The sequence below is a fragment of the Rattus norvegicus genome, chromosome 12, assembly GCF_036323735.1.
Source record: "Rattus norvegicus strain BN/NHsdMcwi chromosome 12, GRCr8, whole genome shotgun sequence".
Taxonomy (NCBI): Eukaryota; Metazoa; Chordata; class Mammalia; order Rodentia; family Muridae; genus Rattus; species Rattus norvegicus.
In genome coordinates, this window is record NC_086030.1 from 20693749 (window position 1) to 20718290 (window position 24542).

General features: G+C 51.5%; 1 protein-coding gene across 6 annotated transcripts in view; it reads left to right on the plus strand.

Moving 5' to 3' along the window:
• The window catches only part of Prkar1b (protein kinase cAMP-dependent type I regulatory subunit beta), a 132701-nt gene that overhangs the window by 87683 nt on the left and 20476 nt on the right, over positions 1–24542 (plus strand). For all 6 annotated transcript variants that reach the window (XM_039089117.2, XM_039089116.2, XM_039089115.2 and 3 more), the window contains 2 exons: positions 11061–11219; positions 19996–20056. In XM_039089117.2, the coding sequence (XP_038945045.1) occupies positions 11061–11219; positions 19996–20056 (220 nt within the window). The remainder of the gene's footprint in view (positions 1–11060; positions 11220–19995; positions 20057–24542) is intronic.

Genomic DNA, 24542 nt, shown 5'->3' on the forward strand with positions numbered 1-24542 from the left:
TACCACTGAGCCACGCCCCCAGCCCCTCACTGGGGGATTCTAGGCAGGAACTTTAATGCTGAGCCACACTGAGCCCCCAGCCTTATTTCAATTGTTTTATTCAAGAACATTTTGTCTAAATGATAGCATAAGACTATGAAAGCCCAGTTTAGAAGGAGAGCTGTGTATGCAGGCCCAGTAGGGTTCTTTGTTGCTTTCTCAGGGGTTCTGCATGAAAAGCAGCCTAAGGTGTTCTCTTTGGCTAGGTCCTGCCTGCAAACGCTGTAGACTTAGAGTGGGTGTTCGTGATTGCCACATGGGCAGTAGCTTCCATGTTTGTAGACCCTAGAGGTACTGATGTGACATGGGGTGACAGCCAGCATTTGTGCCAGCATGCACCCAAGCTTCATCAAGGGACCGTCAGGACAGAGGGCTCACATGTTTATAGAGCATCCCCTTCCCACCCCCACTCTGTCAATCACTATAATGTTCGAAGTATCCTCTCTAGAGACCCCACCTGGTGCTTTCAGCTCCATGACTACCCCTGGCCAAGCCCCCAGTGTCCTCTGATTCAAATGGCACTAATGTCCCTATGTCTGGCTCTCACTGTCAAAACATGTTTCCCTAGCTGAGGGTTTTGCTTCCTATCCAAATCCCCTATGGCTTTGTCTCTTTTGACATAGGGTCTCCCTTCGTAGCCCAGGCTACCTTCAAGCTCATGGTAGTTTTCTTACATCATCCTCCCAAGCAGTGGGATGACACTCATAGTCTCTCTCTGAATCAGTCTGGGGCCTCCTCTTGCCTCTGGGAGTCTGACCTGCTGTTGGGCTGCCACTGGGACTGGGCTGGTATCGTCCTGATGGGTGTCCCATCACTTCCTCTGTTTCTCCCTTTAGTGTCATACTCTGTGTTAGCTCTTCAGGGTGGGTGTCAGCAGGTGTACCACATGCCTTGCCCTGCTTATTTGGGAGCTATTTCTGTCATCCATTTCTTTAAGGTCTGTCCCCAGACAGAACAGAGGACATGGACAGAGTAGCCCCAGAACATTTCAGGGCCCTTAGCATTGCGGGTCAATTCCTAAGCCAGCCCCAGGGTTGTTGCTGGGCTGTGGCTCAGCTTAGCCTCAGCTTAGCCTCAGCTTCTAATTAGCCATAGTTTGTGCCCCACCTGCCCCGGGGGACTTGCTGTGCCCTCCTCACCTCTGAGGTGTCCAGGCCACACCCTGCCTGGTGCCCCGGGGTTAGGCGAGCTATTTTGGGCCTGGCCTCTGCTCCTGAGCCTATGTCCAGCCGGCTATTTCTGGGAAAATCCTTTTCTGATTTCCCCAGCAGCCCAACTTTGTCCCACAATGCATTTCTGGGAACCACACTGGCCCACCTGCTTCCGGAGCCACCACATAGGAAATGAGTCACCCCGGCGTCCCGAGTGGGGCACACGCAAAGTTGACCTGGTGAATCTGACAGCTCAACCCCTGGTCTGGGTCTCAGGGGAGGGAGGGCATCCTATCTCCCCAAACAAGGAAACTGAGTTGGGAGGTAGTGATCCCTTGGGCTACTCACTCAGAGGAAGTGTGAGGCAGATGATTAAAAAGTGCTTCTGATGTTAGTTAGGCTCTGCTGTGACCATGTGCTAGGTCAAATAAAACAAACATCCATGAAAAACCCAGCTCAGAAAGCAGCTTGGTTCCTGGCCTACCCCAGGCCAGGTTTGGTAGGGAGCGGAGGAGGCCTTGGCCCCTAGCAGCTCGTCTAAGTGGGTCCCAAGAACCCTGTCTCTGTTCAAAGTTGCTTTGATGGGTTGAGATTGCTGGGACTAATTTCTAATTTTCAGTTTAATCGTTCTTTTGGGTTTTTGTTGTTTGATTTTTGTTTTTAAAGATGGGGTTTGCATCTGTAAACCCCATGGGGAGGCAAAGGCAGGCAAGATCTCTGAGTTCAAGGTCAGTCTGGTCTACAGAGTGAGTTCCAGTCAGGCCTACACAGAGAAATCCTAAAATAAAGTTAAATAAATAAATACATAAGTAAATAAACAAACAAATAGATAAGTAGATAAACAAACAAATAAATAAACGAGGGTCTCATGTAGCTCAGGTTGGCCTAAACTTATGTAGCCAAGGATGATCCTTACCTTTCAATCCTCCTGCGACCTGAGATGACAAGCATTGTTTTATATGATGCTGGGGGTGGAATCTGGGATTTCCTGCATGCCAGGCAAGCACTCTATCAACCCCCCTCCCCCATAGTTTGCACCCATAGCTCCTCTCCCAAGCCCTGACCCCAGGTTATTGCCCACTCCTGGCCCTAAGGCTACCACCCACTGCTCTGTCTCCTCCTTCCACAGCATGTGTTAGCTCTTGCTCTCTGGGGGCATTGCCTGCTACCATAGTAACCCTAGAAATATTCACCAGTGGACCTGCCCTGGGGTCGGTGTGGTGACTTCATGGGATGGATGACAATTAACAGGAAATTAGTAAACAGCAGCTCCCACCTCAGGGCCTTGGCTTTCCCCAGACTTCTCTACTCTTAGCTTCCCCCCCCCCCCCCCCCCCCGGAGCTGGGGACCGAACCCAGGGCCTTGAGGTTGCTAGGCAAGCGCTCTACCACTGAGCTAAATCCCCAACCCCTACTCTTAGCTTTTGCTCTGCCTTCCAAACTCTTATTCATTCTTCAATACCCTCCAGGCCCTGTTCCTCTGTCTGCAGTGGAGCACTGATAAATGCTGACCTTAGTGACAGCAGAAGACCCCCCACCCCCTGGGAGCCTGTGTGGCTTTGGAGCCTGTGTGGCTTCGGATCTAGGCCCATCCTTTCTTTGGAACATGAGGCTGCCCTCTCCTTCCCTCCTTCTCCTCTTCCTCTTCTTCCTCCTCCTCCATTTTCTCCCTTTTTTTTTCCAGCCTGAACCCACACTCTTCAGGTGTTGAAGAATATCCTTGAATTTATCCTCCTGTCTCCATCTCCTAAGTGCTGGGATTACAGAGCTGTGTGGTCATATCTGATTTATGTGGTGCCGGGGGTGGGGGACCCCTCCCCAGGCTTCATGAATGCTAAACAAACTCTACTGAGCCAGGTATCCAAGTCTAAATGTGGCCTCCTTTGTGCTTGCCAAAGTCACCTAGAATCTTTCAGTTCCATCTCATAACAAGGTTGGGGAGACCCCAGGGGGATTGTGGGTCACACATTCTTTGACGGACGTCCCCAAATAAGTGGACATAAGAAAAGTGCTGGCTGTCCTCAAGGTTATGGAGTCCCTGAATGTCCGGGAAGGCTGTAGGTGAATCAGAACCTTGTGCAGACTGTGCAAGGAGGCTCTCTCTGGTCCTTTCCACCCTGGGCTGCCTTAGCTGTGGTGGGCTTTGTCCCAGAGGAGTGAGCATGGAGTACACAGCGGCCAGAGGGCTGCACAGGGATTCTCCCACAGAGCAGCCTTCCTATTATATACTGGCAGGCCCACCACCTGCCTGTTCTAGGCAGCCTTTCATCCTCAAGGAAGCCCTCCATACCCACACCCATCGTCACCCATCGTCTACCCCAATTGCAGTAGGTACCTCCCTCCTCAGGTTAGCTCCAGTGTATCTGAGGGCATGTGGCCATCTTGTGTCCCTGGCTTGCTAAGTCTGTGGTTGTCCCTGGAGGCCCCTGAACCACTTGCTGTGGAAGACCCCAGGTATGACTAAGGAGCATGGAGTCACTTCCCTGGATGTCACAGTGCACTCCGTTTAAGCCTGTGCTATTCCGTCAACTTCCAGAAGCCAGCCTTTACCTCACAGCCCCCAGAATCCTACAAAAGTGAAAGTCATATTAATTGATGATACTGGCCCCACCCCAGATATAGATCTGTGACCCCCTTGAATGTGGAGAGGGGTAGATAGGACTGGCAGGATCCCACACACCTTCATACCATCCTTTTCAGAGCAAGCCTCCCCGACACATACCTTCTAAGCTCCAATGAGACAATAAGGGGCCACGGTGGGAGCCTGGCTTGAGGTTTCCCCAGCCTCTGGTTGGCCTCACTGTCTTGTAATGATGGTCAGAGCACTAGCTGGCCACCCACCAACCTGGGGACATGTGGAGGCAATTTTGTAAAGGAAAAAGTGAGCTCACCTTCACAAAAAAAAAAAAAAAAAAAAAAAAAAGGTTCCTCAAATATATTGTCTCGACAGATCTAGCCCACCTCCCTCCCCAGTCGGGAGGTTCAGGTTCAAAGGCGGCTTAGAGGCCCTTGCTGGATGCCGGCTGGCCAAACCAGGATGTCTGGGCATCGTGGGTGGATGCCGCTTCCTGGCTAAAGCCTCGAGTTTAAGATGCAGAGGCTTCGGGTGGTGCAAAGACTGGACCCACGAGTGGGCACGTCCGGCCTCGCCTCCCTACAGCACGATGAAAAAGTCCCTGACACCTCCATCCACGTCTCAGACTTTCCAGTGGTAATGGTGGGCGGCAGGGAGCACCCACAGGGATGGGCACAGAAGAATCTGGACCGTGATGTGGGAGATGCAGGGTAAACACATGGGGGCCCTGAAGGAAGGCCCATTTAAAGCAGAAAGCAGCTGGGGGCTGGGGGGAGAAGCCGGCGTGTCAGTCTCGGCTGAGTTATGGGGCCTATATTACTATAATCCCTGCGCTTACTCTCTGCAAGCTTGGAATATTACTAGCTTTACCTTTCCAGGCAGGGTCTGCACCCCTCCCTCCAGACAGGCCAGCCTACTAGGTTTTCCGGAGCACCCTTCCAGGAGGAATACAGTTCTCTCACTAGCAGGAGGAGGCCCAAAGGCCCAAAGTTCCGTCTTGGTTAAAAATCCCAGCTTTCCACAGAGACTTTGTAAACGCTAGGCCGTGGGTATATATTTGCCAAGAACCAGAATTCAGTTTTCTAGTAGGAAAGTATTTTCCAAATTTATTTTTACTCATGGGATACAGCATTTCTGCTGAACAGGACACCCAATTTCAGGCATACAAGGTTGGGAATGGGGTCTGGGGTCTTTCCTAGTTGTCCCTAGACTTCTTGTTTTGGGGGTGCCCCCCATCCCTGCCTGTTAACTCTGTCCCCGTGAGCTTTAGGTCGGCTGGATTCCTCCTGTTTCAGAAGAAGCTCGTCCTGCTTCCCTCCCTGGCAGCACTGTGTGCACCCGGGAGCTGGGCTTCTCTATCTTGTCTGGCTGTTGGGTTGGGGACTGTTCAGTTTGTCTGAGTTTCTAGGTGAGCACATCTGTTTAAATTGTTAAAGCGCTTGAAGCATGAGATTAACTATGATATCAGCAGTTGCAGCTGTCACCGTCCGGTCCCCAGAACTTTTTCCTCTGTGAGTGTGGGGGAGGGGTGGAGGAGAGCACATGCCCTTGGATGGCAGCGCTTAACCTCCCGTGTCTTTATTAGTCAACGTCCACCTGGGGTCTTTTTTTTGTCATTTTTATTTTGTTGTTTTGTTTAGTTTTGTGTGTGTGTGCGCGCGCGTGCGTGCGTGTGTGTGTGTGTGTGTGTGTGTGTGTATGTGTGTGTGTGTGTGTGTATGAGAGAGAGAGAGAGAGAGAGAGAGAGAGAGAGAGAGGCAGGCAGGCAGACGGGCAGACAGGCAGACAGACAGACCTTTAAAAACATGGCTTCTGCCAGCTGAACTCGAGTCCTCACATTTCCACAGTGAGCCATTACCCACTGACCTGTCTTCCCAACCCTCCTCCTGTCTGCACTGCCGAGTCACTCCACAGCCCCACCCCAGCCCCTGACTCCCCTCTTCCTACTTCCTATCCCTACAAGTCTGACTCCTGGGGTGGAGAGATGGCTCAGTGGTTAAAGAGCACGGGATATCTTCCAGAGAACCTAGGTTTGATTCCTAGCATTCAGCTGTCTATAACTAATGTTCTAGGGGAATCTGACCCCTTCTTCCACCTGCACAGATACACGTGTGGGCAAAAACACCCATACACAAGAAATTAAAAGAGTCTCTTTCTAGCCTGGAACCCACTGATTCATATAGGATAGCCAACAATGACCCCTAAAGATTTGCCCATCTGTACTCCCTAGGTCCCAGTGTGGGGGTTACAGACCTTGGCCACTATGCCCAGAGGTTTCATTGAAACCTCTGGGGCTTGAATTCATAGATTCTTGATCTAAAAATAATCTGACTCTTCTGGGGTGTCTCATGTTGACTTTACACAGCATCTATCCTATGGCTGCTGGTCACTGAGTAAAATGGCCTCCAGACCCACCCATTCACGCTACAGCAGGTGTCAGAATGTCCTGTTTAAGGCTAAGTAATATTCCACTGGGAGCATGTGGCACATTTTCCTCATGCGCGTCCTTCTGGGCTCTTGCAAGCTACCCTTCAGTGAACAGGGATGTGTGAATGTCTCCTGGAGATGTGCTTTCCAAAGTGCTGGTATGTTCCAGTCAGCCATTTGTTGAAGACAGAGCTGTGAGTGCCATTTTTCTGAAGGTCTTGGAGCCTCCCCAGCATATTTTACCCACACAGCACATGGTCTCCGAGGTCCTCGGTGGCCCCACTTGAGGTCACAGGGTATTGGATATAGCCTGACAGGGCATATGCCTGCAATTGAAGGTGTTTGACCCTGAGGTACCCCAAATGCTGTGCTGTTCTAGTGGGGCTGAGTAACACAGGCTGAGGGTTCCAGCATCTCTTGAATTGATGGGCTCATGCAGACCTCTTGGGACTCCATTTTCTTTTTGGAGAAATTATGGGATTCATATTGGGGCACAGTCTTGACCTGACCTGCCTTCTGGGGATCTGGAAATGCATGTGAGGTAGGGAAGACTGAGAGGGCCACACCCAGGATAGACAAAAGGAAACCTAACTGGCCAGATGACTAACCAGGAGTGCTCTGGGGGCATAGGTCAAGGGTGGCATTCGTGTGTCCCAGGCCCAGCTCTTGCCCACTTGACTGAAGTACTTGAGAAGGGTGGCAGAATTGTCTGTGCCCTAGGTGCCCTGTCCAGGGCACCCCTGGGCTCCTGGCAACCTTGGTCCATCTGTGTCAGGAGGGTGATGTTCACTGGTCCTAGAGTCTTGGTGTTCTAGAAATTCAGTGATCTCTGGGGACTCTACCAGGACTTTACCATTCTGGGGACCTTCTGCCATCTAACCACCTCTAGCTACCTCCGGCCCTCTAAAATTATGCAGAGGCCAGGCCACGCTAGGAGTCTACACTTGATCTTAGCCAAAAGGCCGAGAAGCAATGGCACGCTAGGAGTCTAAATTCAGATTTTTAAAATTTTTTTTCTTCTTTTTCCTAGTGTCTATGTCCATACACATGTGTGCAATTCCAGTGTGTCCACGTGTGTGCACATGCACGTGGAAGCTAAGGGTCAACCTCAGGCATCATTCCTCAAGTACCATCCACTTTGTTTTATAAGTTTACTTCTATTTATCGTATGGGGCTACGTGCGTGCGAGCGAATGCGTGTGTGCGCGCACGTGAGTGAGTGATGGGGGGGTTGCTTCTGATATCACACATATATGGAGGTGAGAGGACAGATTTTTAGAGTCAATTCTGTCCTTTCACCTTTGCATGAATCCAAGGATCAAACCCATTGAGTCGTCAGGCTTGTGTGGCAAGTACCTATCCATTGAGTCACCCTGTCGCTCCGCTTGCTTTGTTAATACAGAGTCTCTTTCTTGCCTGGAACTCACTGATCCATGTAGAATAGTCAACCAGTGAGCCCCAAAGATTGGCCCATCTGTACTCCAGAGCCCTGGCATAAGGGTTACAGACCCTGGCCACTATGCCCAGAGGTTTCACAGGGATTTTGGGGTTCAATTTCACATATTATTGCTCACGGCCAACACTTTATCATCTGAGCCATCTCAGCCTTGGTTTTTCTTTTTTGTACAATCTTGTTCTGTAGCCTAGGCTAGCCCGATCCACCAGACTCAGTTTTTCAGGGGCTAAGATCATAGGCATGGATCATCATACCAGTCTATCTCTGTATTTGCCCGTGGCCTGTGTCTCTGCTGTTTGGAGGATCCTCTGCAGTTAGGAATCTGTCATCTACTGCAGAGTCCCTAGAGGTGAGAAGGTGCCTGAGTCACTCACTGAACCAAGGCTCAGCAGGGACAGGCAGGAAGGAGGAAGGCAGGCAGGGCAGGGTAGAAGATGCTGGGCTCAGCTGGACGACCCTTGGTCCCTAGTGTGGCATAATATGACTCAGTGGGGCCTCCCACCATTTTTCTCCTAAAGGAAGAAAAAAACAAAAAAAATGGAACCAAACAAGAGTAGCCCCTTTGCGTACCAGCTGGGTGGGGGAGCTGTGACAGAGGCCAGTGTGCACAGAAGGATGGCCCTTTGTCCTCCGGGTGGCCTTGGAGGACACAATGGTTTCCTCTGACACTGTGGGAGATCCCCTAGGCTTGAGGCTCTGGGCTCAGGGAGGGTAGTCACTGCACAGGGTCCCTCTTCCCTTGGTCATGTCCCAGGGCAGCCATACTCACTCTTCCTGTGGTGTGTGAAGTTGCGGAAGTATTACTGCCACAGAGGTATTGTGTCCCCAGAGGCTCAGTGCTCTGGGTAGGGGAGAGCTTTAAGTCCTCCCCCCCCCACTTGGGGTAGCTACTGTGGGACTTTCTCGATCCCCATGCTGTAAGGAAACTAGCCCATTGGCGGCTCACCAGCAGGGACTCAAGTGTCCTACACACCTCTCCCAACCCCCAAAAGCATCTGTACTTATGACTCCGCCCAAGATGACACACGGGGCCAAAAGTGTGGTGGGAACAGAGTGACCTCTGGGGCTGTGCTTTCAGTCATACTTCTGCTGAGACAACAGGTATGCCTGTGATGCAATAGATGTTACCTCAGAACTTTGTCAGGAAACAAATAAGTCACAGTCAACTCAATAATGTTCCAGATGCCTGGGTGGTAGTGCATGCCTGGAATCCCAGGTCTCTGGAGGCTGCAATGGGAACATTTTACCAAATTGGGAGACAACATAGACAGATTACAGAGGGAAAGAAACTCTGTCTCAAAATGGGGAGAGGTTGGCGATACAGTTCAGTGGTAGGCATTTGTTTAGAATACTTCAGAGAGAAGATGGGGGCGTGGTTCAGTGGTAGAGCCCCTGCCTAGAATCCCCCAGTGAGGGGCTGGGGTGTGGCTCAGTGGTAGAGCACCTGCCTAGAATCCCCCAGTGAGGGGCTGGGGGCGTGGCTAAGTGGGAGAGCCCCTGCCTAGAATCCCCCAGTGAGGGGCTGGGGTGTGGCTCAGTGGTAGAGCCCCTGCCTAGAATCCCCCAGTGAGGGGCTGTGGTGTGGCTCAGTGGTAGAGCCCCTGCCTAGAATCCCCCAGCCAGGGGGCGTGGCTCAGTGGTAGAGCCCCTACCTAGAATCCTCCAGGGAGGGGCTGAGGTGCAAGGCCTTGCCTTCAGTTCCTAGTACCATAAAAACAACGATGCTGGCAGCATCAAATGGGTATGACAGCCCATCTAGGCTGGATGAGCCCCTGGAGCAGAGTGACAGACTGAAGGTGACACTGAGGGGAAGGGTAGGCATACTCACTGAATTACATGTCCAGATTAGTGGGGTTTCCAACCTGCAAGTTAACTGTGCATAGGTTTCTGCACAAGTGCAGGCAAGGTGGAGGTCAGGAGGGGAGGCTGTGCTCTACCCTCTCTGGGCTGCGGGAATGAAGTGAGGTCTTAGGGGTTTGCTATGGGGTCTGTATGCTCACATCTAAAGTCTGAATCTGCTACATTCCCCGCAGCATTTGGTAGGCATTGCTTCCAGATTCTTCATGGATCTTTTTGGCTCTAGGTTTTTTGAGACAGGACATCACTCTATAGCCCAGACTAGCCTGGAGCCTGTCATCCTCCTGACTCAGCCTGGGGTGACAGGTGCATGACACCATGCCTAGTCTCTTTGCAGGTTTTTAAGGGCAACCTGTGCCCTTCTCTTCCCCTCCCTGTGCCCCATATCCCTTTAGGGTTTAGGGAACCCACCAGGCCAGGTAGGAAGAGTGCACACACCCATCTGGTCCCTGAGCTCTGTCTTTGGGAACTACTGTCCTCCCTACCCACCCCCCCTCCCCCCATCTTTGTGGCTAGCCAGTCTCCTTCCATGTCTCGCTCACTTCATCATGGCGTTACGACCATCACCTGCGAGGCGTTCTCTTTCAGACAGAAATCTCTGTGCCTCAGTTATCACCGGATAATGAGACATTGATTTCAATAAGAATCGCTTCCATGATTCATCACAATCCATTCTCTGGATACGCACCCGTTGTAGCAGTGGGAACGGTTCTGTATGCTCATTGAGACGCTGTGGGATAGGATAAAGCATGCATTGTGTCAATTTATAGTAACCGAGCTGCATAATCGCGCTGAGAATGAACAATCTGCCCATTCTGTGCCCTGGCTGGGTGTGGGCCGCGCAAGGCCCATGCATAGTGTGCACACTGTGCAGGGCGCGTTGTCCACGCGGCCTGAAAGAGAATCTTGTCCTGGCTCCTTCTCGGCGCAGCTTGGTAGTGGTGCCTGGCCAGGGGGCTCAACTAGGCCAACAGCCAAAAGACTTGGGTGCTTGCCTTGGTGGCACAGGCCCAGAGGAGAAGGGGGACAGTCAGTGTGTGCCCACAGGGGTGGGGCAAGAGGGATACTCAAGCAGACGGATCACTGAATGGCCAGAGAAGAGAGGCATTTTGTATATGGAAAAGGCAAGAGAGAGAATATTTATCTGGATCTTTCTCTGTGTAGTTGGAGAGTGACTAACTGGGGTACAGTTGGAAAAACTGAGGTCCAGAGAGCCTGAGAGATGCTTACTGGATGGGTAACCAGCCTAGGAGGTAGCTGGGACACACTGTGCTTTGCCCTCTGATCCTGACCAGTTCTTTGATGGCTGTGTGCTGTGTTGTGTGCTGCCCAGTTGTGGCTCTGAGTAGGCTGAGATGAGGTGGGATTGATGCTCTTTGGAGCTGGTCACACCCGCCACCTAAGGTTACCTCCAGGACAGGAGTATGTACGACGTGGTCCAAGAACCTTGCAAAGCACCTGTCCTTTCCACTGGGGATGGTTGTGGGTTCCCCCACAGAGGAAGCGGCTATTACAAGCCATGTGTCCCACTGACCTTTCTCTCCTATTCTCCAAAGGTATATGTGAACGGGGAGTGGGTGACCAACATCAGTGAGGGGGGAAGCTTCGGGGAGCTGGCCCTCATCTACGGCACCCCTAGAGCGGCTACTGTGAAGGCCAAAACGGACCTCAAGCTCTGGGGCATCGACCGTGACAGCTACAGGCGCATCCTCATGGTGAGTGGAACCCTAGCCAGGAGGCTCTGTTGGGAAGAGGCACAGTAGGAGGATCTGACACCATCAGAATCCCAGGTCTAAGGTGAAGATGGGTTTCCTCAGTAGACATAGCCTGTGACCTTAGTGGAAAGTATCAAAAAGGGTTTTGGAAGCTCCTTAAAACAGGAAGATGACTGGGACTGTCTCCATTGCTTTCCCCCCATTTCTCTCCTTCCAGATACTGTATAATGTGGTTGTAATAGCTGGATCTCCAGTGCCGCCATCTTGGATCAGAAGGTTACTTGGAGAATAAAACCCAGGGTCCCTCCAAGGAAACATCAGGGCAAAGGCTAAAATGCTACCTATGGTAGTTATAGGCCACAGAGATAGAGTGCAAAGGCCTTGAGTGGCTGCTGCTCGTAGCACAGGGAGCTGTATAAGGGAAACATATGAGAAGAGAATGAGAGTTTTGTCCCAAAGAGTCAGGAGCTCTCCATCCTGAAAACCCACAGCCTCTTCTGGAGCGCAGTGTCATGATCCCTGACCTGCAAGTCCTTGAGTCACAGAGGGACCTGGGACTCGGGTAGATTGAGGTAGATTGGGGGAACTGGGAGTGGCCATGGGGAGAGATATTCCAGAATGTCCCCTAGAATAGCTCAGGATGGAGCCTGGGTGCTCAGTCACTGAGGCACAGAGGGCACATCCTGTTGTGGTCTTGATGTGATGCCAGCCCTTCTGTAGGGCACACTTGTAGAGCACCCGCTGTCTTAGAGGCAGCCGTCTCCAGGGCCCGGCTTGCCCAGCACGTCTGGGTTCCTGCATTGCTGTGGGCACAGAGACACAGCGCAGACAGCATAGCTCTATAGTCCTTTGTCCCCAACATGTTCTCCATCTGCAGGGGCCCGCCTGTCCCAGTGGGAGGATGTCATGGGGGATCCTCCCTCTCTGCAAGAGGATACAGTCCCAGTACCCCCTAAGTACACCTGGCCTGAGGTTGCATAAGCAGCTGTTTCTCGACTGTCTCGTCTGTGCTGTGTCATTGCTGGCTGTGGGACTGTGGTTAGGACTTTATATTCAGGAATGCTCTCAAAAGCGCAGAGGGACCTGGCACTTTTCTTCGGTTTAATTTCGGATCCCCAGACACTAAGAATAGAGCCATTTGGGCTCCAGAATCCGCAGAGCTCTTGTGGGGAATTTGGATCCTGTCCCCACCCATCCCCCCACATCTGAGCAGAGTTGGATCTGTCCAAATCACACACTGCTGAGGGCTCCTACCTGACTTGGGCTCACAGTGGGAGCTGACTAGAAGGCGAGATGTCACCAGTGTCCCCCGGGAGCTGACTACATCCCACAAGGTCAGCTCAGACTCCGCACTGGAGTTGGAACGCTGTGACTTGTCCTTTGGAAGTTTCCTAAGTGTCTCTCCCTGCTGCTCTGTTTTTCTAAGGGACATACAGTGTCCAGTGCTGGGCAGAGCCATGGGTGTACCATCATCTATAGGCACTTGGGTGAGGGTTCAACAGAGGCCAGCAGTCCATGAGTTTCTTTCCTTTTATTTGGGTTCTCTGTTTCTCTCACCGGGGTCCCTGCATTTGCAACTAGTGAGCTTGGGATTCTCCATAGAGGGACTGGGATGAGACTTAGTTGGTAGAGGGCGGGCCTAACGTGCATGAAGCCCTGGGATATGGACGGTCTAAAGGAGGCACAGTGGTGCAAGCCTGGAGACAGGAAGTTCAAAAGTCCAATGTCATCATCAAGTCACATAGAAGCTTTGAGGCTAGCCTGGATTGCATGAGGCCCTGTTTCAAAATATAAGAGTCACGTAAAATCATATTCAAAATCAAACTGTGTAGTACCGGTCACGCTGGAGGCTTCCGAGGTTTCTGAGATGAGCTTAGAGTACCCCAGTGATTCACAGAGGTTCACACAGCCCGGGAATAGGTAACCCCATCCACCCTTACCCAGAATGAGAACCCCAAGGCAGTGAGGAACTAGATACACATTAGTGACTAAGAAACTTCTTCTGGTGTGGTGCTCATGGTGTGGTGCGGAGGGTGGGGGTGGGGGTGGGGGATGTGCTTGGAAGGCTTCAGGTGATGGAGAAATATCAGCCAGGTCCAGCTCCTTGTCCTTTAGCCCGGGTGCTCTGGCTGGGATAGGTTGTGCTGGGAGCTTGATTCAGCTCTGGTTCTAGTACTTCTGAACCACAAGACAGGCGGAGTTCACCGTACACAGCGTGTGGATCTCCACACCTTGGGTGGCAGAAGAGGGCGGGGTCTTGCATCCCTGGTCTCATTGTCCTACCTGGGACACTCTGAGCAAGGTGGGCCCTCTGCTTGTTCAGCAGACCTACAGCAATCTTCTAACCCAGCCTAATGCCAATCCCTTCCAAAGTCAGGCACTCACTGTCCGCTGGCTGGGGAGTGAGGAAAGGCCCCGGGGACTGGGAGGTGAGTGCTTGCTCTGCCCTTCTGGGTTTCAAGGTCCCTGCTATTGAAATCTGATAGGGAACTTGGCTGAGGTCTGCCTTGGTTTCCTTTTTCATTGCGTTGGTAAAATACCCTTGACAAAAGCATCTTAGGGAAGAAAGGGCTTATCTGGACTCAGAGTTCCACGGTCCACACCATCATAGGGAGGTCACTACAGCAGTTGCTGGGGGCAACTGGTCACATCCCATCCATAGCCAAGGAACAGAGAGCACTGGATATTCCATTCCCCTTGGCCTTCAGTCCAGGACTAATAAATGGTGGTGCCCACATTCCTGGTGGGCATCCCCACCTCCATTAACCCAATCACAATAGTCCCCCCCAGACACACCCACAGAACAACCTAAACTAAGACCCTCCTTCCTCGAGGCTCCCTTCCAGGCGATTCTGGATTCTGTCAAGTTGATAATCACTACTAACCATAACAGGGCATGGTACAGGTATCTAGTGCAGTGTGATTCCCTGCACTAGGCAGGCTACTTGGGGAGAAGACTGAGCTAGCCTCTGCAGGCAGGTTCCTAGGACGAGCCCCATCAGAGCCATTTTGGGTCGCCATCTTGAATGCTGTAAAACCTGCTAAGCTGAGGATGCCCCATGGCACCAAGAGGCTTAGGGGTACCTGCTGAGTCTGGGAACTAACAAGCTGGCTTCACCTGCTACGTGACAACTTCCCTTGGCCCCCGCACATTTTCATTGTCAGCCTGCCTGCTGCATTAACATTAGCTTCTGAGGTTCCTGGGTCACAGCCTGCCTGCATTCCTCTGGCATGCTTAATTGCTAGGTGGCCAATGGGAACTGCACATTTTCAAAAGAGATGCCCTTTTTAGGGCTGGATGGGATTAAAATGGCTTGGACCAGGTCACCGAGCAGGCTGCTGCTACCACAGCCACCCTGTCTTGCACCGATAGATAGGCAGACACAACAGTTCTGCATCACCAGAGTCTGGACACTGGCTTTCCAAATGTGCTGACTTGTTGTCATGGAAACAGACTTGTTCCAGCTTCCGCTGGCAGAACCATCCGTCTCACCACCAAGGTCTGTAGCTGAGGGCAACTTAATGAAGTTCTCCTGGCACTACTGGGCACTCCCCAGCTCTGTTGCAACTTGGATTAGTAATTTTTCTCTTTGCTGTGACAAATACTTGACAAAGATAGCTTAAGGGACAAGTTTATTGTGGCTCACAGCTTTAAGGACAGCCCATCATGGAGAGGAAGGGGTTGTGCAAGATCATAAGGCAGCTGGTGACACTGCATCCATAGTCAGGAAGAGAGGGGTGGAGAGGAGAGAGGAGAGGAAGAGGGAGAGAAAGAGAAAAAGAGAAGAGGAGAGAGAAGGGAGAAGAGAAAGGGGAGAGAGAGAGAGAGAGAGAGAGAGAGAGAGAGAGAGAGAGAGAGAGAGAGAGATGAGTTTCAGTGTTCTCCTTTGTATTCAGTCTAGGACCCCAGCCCTTGGAATAATGGGAGATCCTCCCACGTTTGGGATTGGTTCTCCCACTTGTAGGGTGGGTTTTTGCTTCAATAACCCAGTCTGGAATTCCCCTCACAGACATGCCCAGAGCTTTTCCTACTAGGTGATTCTAGATCCCGTCAAATTGACAACTAGGATTAGCCGCCACAGCATTTTTCCTGGAAAGTACAGAGCTTAGGCGTGAGTAACTCTGGGTTTCTGGGACTGGATTTTTGCAGGCACATTAGTGCTTCTCTGAGCTATATCTGTTGGGAAAGTTGAGATCCAAGGTTAGGAGAGGGGGATTTGGGGTCCTATCACTGTATCCTGTGCCAGTCTTCATGGAGACCCTTTGGGGCAGGTTTTAATATTCCCATTGCACAGATGAAAAGACAGAGCTCATGAGGCCAGTGAGCCCAGGCTTTCTGACAGCTAGCTCAAGCTCAGAGCCATCCTCTAGCTTCTCCCAGACTCGTCATTGGTTAAGGGGTGCTGTACATGCTGGCGAATTATCTCTTCAAGCTCTGTGTGTATTCCTACGCTAACTTACAGCTACCTACTGCTCTTAACAGCCTCTGAGTCTTGGAAATGACACCTGCTACCTCAGTGTGTTCCCCAGAGCCCCATGGTGCTGTCCTCACTTGATCCTGTTCTTTGCCCAGTCCCTTCTCTGTGTCCTTCGTGTCCCTCCCCTTCATCATCCCCAAACGTTATGTAAGGCTGGTTTCTCTTCAGACACCCGAGTATTTGGACATCAAGCATGACCGTCCTGGGCTATTCATCCCAGCTTTCTAGGGTCCTCAGGTCAGAATGGCAAAGTCTGGCTGGTAAGAGCCCTGGTGGCTGCCGATGACTGTGTCATGAGCATCCCTTTCTACTGTGGTACATGATTGTTTGGGAATAGATTTCTCTTCTGACTCCTCATGCTTTAACTGGACTGTGGGTGCCTGCCTGTGTCTCCAAGAGGTACCTGGCTGTGGAAATCACACTATGAGTGTCCCAATGTGCACTGGGTCACAGAGAGAACAATGAGCCAACTCCAACATTAGCTGACAGGCACCCAGACAGGAAGTATCCAGCGCAGCCAGGCCCTCCTGCGCATGTCTCTCCATACAGCAGTGAGCCCTCTCCTCCTGCAGGGCTGAACACAGATGCTGCTGCTCCTCGGCCTGCACATGGGAGGGTGGTGATAACGTGCCAATGACATCAGACTGGACCACCTTGGCTCTGCTCTGTGCCAGCTTCAAGCCTGGGCACGCTGTGTGATTTCCCCCAATCCAGGGTGGGGATGGAGATGGACTACATGGTACAGCTCATGGCAATGGCTTTGTGGGCACAGCTTCTGTCCCCACAGGAGCAAAGATGCAGAGTGGGGAGAATGCAGTTTGGAATGCTGTGAGAGCTCATGCTTGTAAGCCTGGCATTCGGGGGGGCTGAGACAGAGTCACAGGTTCTAGGTCAGCCTGGACTGTAATAGTGAGTGAGACTAGTGTGGGCTATAGAGTTAAAGTACACGTCAACAAAGGGAAGAAAAGAAGCCGGGTGGGCTGGCACATGCCTTTCATCTCTGCATTCAGGAAGCAGAGGCAGGCAGATCTCTTATGGTAGCAGCCAGCCTGAGCTACTCACAGAGCTCTATCTAAGACAGCGATTTCAATCCTCAGCTCATTGGACAGGAATGGAGCTTGTGCCTCTGTTTCCAATCTAGTAGAGGTATAGCAGTATCTCTCAGAGCATGGGGCAAGGTCTCAGCTATGCTTCTTGCCACCTTCTGAGAGAAGAGTGCTCCTGGGAGGAGCTGGGTGCAGCGGACTGGTGCCTCTGGGTACCAATCTATAGAGCTGCCCACCCCATTTCTGATGATTAGGGGCTTGTCTCAGGCTGGTGTTCTCCTGTAACCGAACAGGAAGCAAAGAACCTTTTTTTTTTTTCTTTTTTTTTCGGAGCTGGGGACCGAACCCAGGGCCTTGCGCTTCCTAGGCAAGCGCTCTACCACTGAGCTAAATCCCCAACCCTGCCAAGAACCTTTTGAGCTCAGATGTCAACAACTTTATCTGAGCTGTGGTATGATGACACAGAGGGAGACACGGGGCCCAAATTAGAGAGAGAGGCCAGATCATGGATAGAACCTGAGGCTTGCAGAGGACAAGGTTGTTTCAAGAGCATAGGCAGTAATGGGCTGCCCTTGCCATGAACCTTCCTCTGGGGAACTCAGTAAGATTTGCATCAGTATCTTAAATGCCAAAGTCTGTACACCACCATTTGTACTGTCACTGTCAGTTAACACCAACAGCCTGTCACCATCATCAACATCACTATCACTGACACCCTCACCATCAATGTCAATAACCACCATCACCCCCACCATCACCGCTATCATCACCACCATTGTGACTGCCAATATAGTCACTACCACCTCACCATCCCCATCGCTATCATCACCATCATTATCATCACCATCAGAAACATCACAGTCATCCTCACCATCACTACCACCACCATCACCGTCATTAACATCAAAGCCACACCATTACCACCATCATCACCATCTCACCATCATCATCACCATCATCACTGTCTCACCATCATCACCACCATTACCACCATCACCATCATCACCACCATCATCACCATCATCACCACCATCACCACCATCATCACCATCTCATCACCGTCATCATCATCACTATCTCACCATCATCACTGTCTCACCATCATCACCATCATCACCACCATCACCACCATCAGCAGCATCATCACCATCATCACCATCTCATCACCATCATCATCATCACTATCTCACCATCATCACCATCATCACCACCATCATCACCATCATCACCATCTCATCACCGTCATCATCATCACTATCTCACCATCATCACTGTCTCACCATCATCACCATCATCACTGTCTCACCACCATCACCACCATTATCATCACCATCATCACTATCTCACCATCATCATCACCATCATCACTGTCTCACCATCATCATCACCATCATCAATCACTGTCTCACCATCATCACGTCTTACCACCATCACCACCGTCATTGTCACCATCATCACTATCTCATCATCATCATCACCATCATCACTGTCTCACCACCATCACCATCATCATCACCATCATCACCGTCTCACCATCCTCCTCACTGATATCAACACTATTGCCACCATCATCATACACAGGGATATTTATTGAATCTTAGTCCTTATAATAAATGATTTTAGAAAGTCTCACTCCCCCAGGACTAGTGCTGTGGAAAGTACATCCAGATGTACCCTGTTTCCCTGGATTGAAGTATCAGTCCCCCTAGAAACAGCCTGACCATCCTTTATGCGAAGCCCTAGGAGGACATGGGAGGCAGACTCATCCCTGTATCTTCAACCCCACTGTGGTGAGGGGCTCACGTGGTAGGCTTCACATTCTTCCTGAGAGTGGGAAGCCCATGTGGATCCCCTGGGCTGTGTTCTGGATGCTGAGAGCCCAGGCAGTGAGCCAGGAGTGTTGACCATCTTGAAGCAAACAAGAAGGTTGACCTTGTGCTAGGGAGAAGCCTAACCTGGCCCTGTGGAAGCTGCCCTGTGCCCCGGAACCTTGAGGGCCCTTCCTCCTCATTTCACTGGCGCTCACATTTTCGTCCTAGCTTGCCCAGGACTGGCATTTACTGCCACGTGCCTTCAGTTCAGCCCTTCTCCTGAAAGCCCTTTCCCTTCAGCAGAGCTTCACCGGCTGACTTTGGCTCATGGTCTGAGTTTGGGTCCATGGGCTCATGGTCTGAGTTTGGGTCCATGGGCTATCCCTACACCCCATGTAGAGGGGGCTCTTGCTGCAACCATTATTTCAAGTATGATAGAACCACCCGCTGTGAGCCTAGTGGATGGAGACATGAACATTTTTATACCCAGCTGAACCTGCTGCCAGAGACCAGGGGCAGCCTGTCAGTGGGTGGTGTCAAGAGAGGGACTGCACGTCTGGCTCTGCCTTGTCTGCCGGAGCTTCAGCTCTGAGCCTACAGTGCACTGGCTTCTCCCTCCATTTCTGCTCCAGTGGCTTTGGGGCTGCTACACCTTGTTTCTGAGGTGCTTAGAGCTTGCCATCAGGCATCGCGAGGGACGCTTATAGGATAAATGCCACCCCACGTAGGACTGAGGTTGCCAGTCTCTTAGACGAGGCAGGGCCATGCTGCTTTGCAGACGTCCATGTATCAGTACCTCATGTCTGATCCATCTCCCTTTCCTGGACATCTTCCAACGTACGTCTTTCTCGGCAGACTCCTAGTCAGGGCTGCTGTACCTGAGTTTGGTGTTGACCTCAGGAATAAAAGGGTCACAGCTGCAGCAATGGGAGGCAGGGCAAACTTCTCCAGGACATCTATGGCCTCTTGTCAATGGCCGGGCAGCGGTCACAAGCCTCTCTCACCATTGCTGTAGACACCTGAGGATGCCGGGAGGCCCACTGGATGGCTGGATGCCCTGACAACTTACCAGAAACCTCAAGGCTTTGTTTTAGTGGTGCACATTTATAATGCAAGTCAGGCGACTGAGGCAGGCACATTACACATTAGAGTCTACATAGGAAGAGCAGGGCAAGCATAACCACAGCCACCTTTGAACCTCATGGTCCCATTCACTGGGGCGGGGGAGTGAGGTGGGTGGTGGTGGCTTGCTCAGTGTTGGACTCCGGGAAACAGCCCTGATGGTGCCAGAATCTGCTTTAGAAGGCACAGAAGGTGAGGAACAGGGAATAGGAGACATACGCTCTCAGATACATTTAACTGCTGAGAGGAGTCTGCCAGCTTGGGAAGGCTGACTGAGATCAGTGACCCACCTGCCTTGTTCTGCTTTTTTCTTTCACAGGGAAGCACACTGAGGAAACGCAAGATGTATGAGGAATTCCTCAGCAAAGTCTCCATCTTAGGTCAGTGGCTCTGCTGCCCGCAGCCTCTCTGCAGCCTCCCGTGAGCACCTGCAATGAGCTCACATCTGCTTCTCCCTGTGTGGCTGACAGGTCATCTCTGCTTAGCATTCCGCAGGTTTGGTACATGCATGCTCACATGCAAATGCAGACACCTGTGCCTGGCTCCTACAGCAAGGGAAGTACATATATACACACACACATACCACATACTCACCTACACTCATACACGTGCACGCATGCACATGTATATACAGATACATAATGCACAAATGTAGCATGCATTTATATGTGTGCACACTCAAATGTAAACACACATTTATGGCACATGATCATAGTACACATATTCATGCATGTGCACATACACATTGTATGTTCATATATGCACACATTTATGGTGGAACTTAATACAGGTGCATATTTAGAGTATGTCATACCATAGGTGTCCCTGTCCCTTCTACGCTGTGTCTGTTTATCTCTCTTGCTGTCTTTGGTGCCCCCATGTCAGCTCCATGATTCTGAGCTGAAAACTAGCTCTTTGTTCTCCTAGCTGGAGTTCTGTACTAAGTGTCTTCCCCCTCCCTTTTGGCTCACCTTGAGCAAGGCTCCTCAGTGACATCACTACCCTTCCAAGGCCACCTTTATGTCCCATCCCTAGGGCCTGTGGAGACTTGTGGGTCAGAGATGCACCCTGGGCTCATGTGCACAGCTGAGTAGCTCAGAGACCTTTCGAGAAGATGATGGTAATCTTGTTCTGAATTATGAGGGAGAGGGGGGCTCTGCTTGGCACCTGTTCCCCTCGGTGCCTCTTAAACACAGAGGTTCTCCGTACACTTTGTCCCGTGGCTGTGTGAAGGTGCCTCTCCTTCCTGCCCTTAATGAACTGCTGCAGTACTGATTCATTCATTGTGGTGAGACACGCACAACACAGAACCGGCCATTTGCCCCGTTGTAAGAAGCTGGCTCAGAGAAATAACCCCAGCCTCAGGGTGTGCAGCTCCCATTGTTTACCTAGAACCTGATCTTTGCCCCAGCAGAGATTCATCCCCCATAGGCAGCCACTCTCCATCTACTCCCCTCAGGTAGGTCACTGCAAAGCCCCTCCCTGTCTCTGTCTCTGCCTCTGCCCCTCTGCCTCTGCCTCTGCCCCTCTGCCTCTGCCCCTCTGCCTCTGCCTCTGCCCCTCTGCCTCTGCCTCTGCCTCTGCCTCTGCCTCTGCCCCTCTGCCCCTGCCCCTGCCTCTGCCTCTGCCTCTGCCTCTGCCCCTGCGTGCATGATTTAAATGTTCCGAAATGTGTTATGTTTCATCTAAAACTCTGGGCCAAATACTGGCTGCCACCTTTACAGTTACTTCAGTTTTCACCTAAGATTTATGCTGTTAGGAGATAATGCTGTAGCAAATCTGGTTTTCAAACCTTGGAATAGCGCACATTTAAATGCCACTGGTGGGGCTTGGGCTGTGCTTTAAAATATGGAGAGAGAGAGAGAGAGAGAGAGAGAGAGAGAGAGAGAGAGAAGAGAGTGGGGTGCTACGGCTGAACCTCAAGCCTTGTACATACTAGGTAAATTCTCCATTGCTTAATCCCAGCCCCTCACTGGGGGATTCTAGGCAGGGGCTCTACCACTGAGCCACGCCCCCAGCCCCTCACTGGGGGATTCTGGGCAGGGGCTCTACCACTGAGCCACGCCCCCAGCCCCTCACTGGGGGATTCTAGGCAGGGCTCTACCCTGAGCCACGCCCCCAGCCCCTCACTGGGGGATTCTAGGCAGGGGCTCTACCCTGAGCCACGCCCCCAGCCCCTCACTGGGGGATTCTGGGCAGGGGCTCTACCACTGAGCCACACCCCCAGCCCCTCATTGGGGATTTTAGGCAGGGCTCTACCCTGAGCCACGCCCCCAGCCCCTCACTGGGGGATTCTAGGCAGGGGCTCTACCACTGAGCCACGCCCCCAGCCCCTCACTGGGGATTCTAGGCAGGGACTCTACCCTGAGCCACGCCCCCAGCCCCTCACTGGGGGATTCTAGGCAGGGGCTCTACCACTGAACCATGCCCCCAGCCCCTCACTGGGGGATTCTAGGCAGGGGCTCTACCACTGAGCCACGCCCCCAGCCCCTCACTGGGGGATTCTAGGCAGGGGCTCTACCACTGAGCCACATCCCCAACCCCTCACTGGGGGATTCTAGGCAGGGACTCTACCCTGAGCCACGCCCCCAGCCCCTCCCTGGGGGATTCTAGGCAGGGGCTCTACCCTGAGCCACGCCCCTCACCTAAAGTTGGGCCTCTATTGCACATAGTGTTCCATATTAACATTCCAGTGTCGCTCTGCACCTTTTTCTTCCTGTCATAGACTATAATTTCCCTCAGAAATGGCCTTGTTCCACAGTGGATGGTGTGCATTGCCTCATTGCTGTGAAGGGACACACATGGCCACGGTGACCCTCAGGAAAAGAAGCATTTAATTGGGACTTGCTTGCAGTTTCAGAGGTTTAACCCTTTATCCTCATGACTAGTGTGGAAGCATGCTGGCAGACGTGTTAGCCGAGAGCTGTAGAATCTGTATTGGAAGGCAACAGAAGGAAGCTACTGGGACTGGTTTGGGATTTTGAAACCCCAAAGCCCACTTCCAGTGACACTTCCTCTAACAAGGCCACACCTCCTAATCCCTTTCAAGTAGCACCATTTCTTAATGACCAAGTACTCAAACGTATGAGCCCCTGGGACCATTCTTATTCAAACCACCGCACAGTCCAAGCTGGCCTCCGCCTCACCACACAGTCAAGGCTGTCACTGAAGCTCTATGATCTTCTGTCTCCACCTCACAAGTACGAGGTTACAGGCACGAGCCAATATGCCCGGTCAAACACATTTTAAAGAAAGCTGCAGCAAGCCACATGTGGTAGTGTAAGTCTGTAAGCCTAGTGCTCAGGAAGCTGAGGCAGGAGAATTATAAGAGTCCTTAAGTCAGGCTTGGCTACTTTTGAGACTGTGTCTCAGTAAATGAGAGGGGAGGAGAGAAAAAACTGAGAAGAGAGAAGAAAGGGAGGAAAAGAAGAGAGAGGTGGAGCCATGTTCTGGCTGGAGTAAGACTTAGTATTACACAGCAGGGTTCCCTGAAGCCTGGGGTTGGTTGGAAATGTGACCCTTTTGCAGTGTGGGGCACAGGCAGGGGATTTAAAGGAGGCATATTTCCCTGCTAACCTAGATCTAAAATGAATGCCTTTTTAAAATTTTATTTTTAGCAGCTGGCCTACATATGTAGCATTGAAGCATGGGCCAGAAAGGTTTCTTTCGCAGCAAGGCAGTAGCGGGGGATATAGTTAAAAAGGTGACCATGATTTTCTTGCAGAAAATGGCCACTTTCTTATGGTTTTCTTCCTATCTGGGGGTCAGGGAAGGGAAGCTGTGTGCAGGATTCAGGGGCCTCCTGCGTGCATAAGCATTTAAAGGTAAACGGCATCAGAATTAACAATTTTTTGCCTAAAACAGTGGCAGGTGTGTCCCTTCCGGATGCCAGAACATCAGTGCTGGTCACGGTGGCTCAAGCTTGCAAACCCAGCATTCAGGAAGTTGAAGCAGGAGGACTGCTGTGGAATTAGCCACAGCTCCACAGGGTGTGTCCTAGATTCATGTCTGTTGCTGTGATAAAACAGCTTACAAAAAGCAGTTTAGGGAAGAGAGGGTTCTAGGCTAGAGCGTCTCACAGAGAAGTCACATTGACAGGAGCTTGGGACAGCTGGTCACGTCATATCCGCAGTCAAAGGCAGAGAGAATGAATGCGTTCGTGCTTAGCTTAGCGCTCAGCTAGCCTTCTCTTACACAGTCGAAGATCCAAACCTAGGGAATGGTGCCTCCCACTCTTAGGCTGAGTCTTCCCACATCCATTATGGCAGTTAAGACAATCCCCCCACAGACACATTCACAGTCCAGCCTGACCTAGACAATCCCTCATTAAGACTCTCCCCCAAGATTATTCTAATTGTTTACATTGACAATTGAAGCTAACCATCGCACTGCGAGTTCAAGCTCAACCTGGAATATATACCAAGGCCTTGTCTCAAAACAAAACAAAACTCCAAGAAGCTGGGGGAGATGCGTGCACACGCACGCACGCACACACACACACACACACACACACACGCACGCACACACACACACACACACACACACAGAGAGAGGGGGGGAGAGAGAGAGAGTCTTGTTCTTTGTAGAGAAAGCAATTTCTCTCTAAATGAATATTGACTAAATATTTAGTACCTACTTTTACATTACAGAGTCAATGCTGTTTTCAAAATGCATCTCCCAAGAAAAAAAATTAAATAGGAATCAAATGTATTTTACTTTATATTTTGTGCTGAGGATGGAACGCAGGGCCTGGCACAGGCTAGGGAAGTGCTCTCCCATTAAGTCATACCTCAGCCCCTCACTGGGGGATTCTAGGCAGGGGCTCTACCACTGAGCCACACCCCAGCCCCTCACTGGGGGATTCTA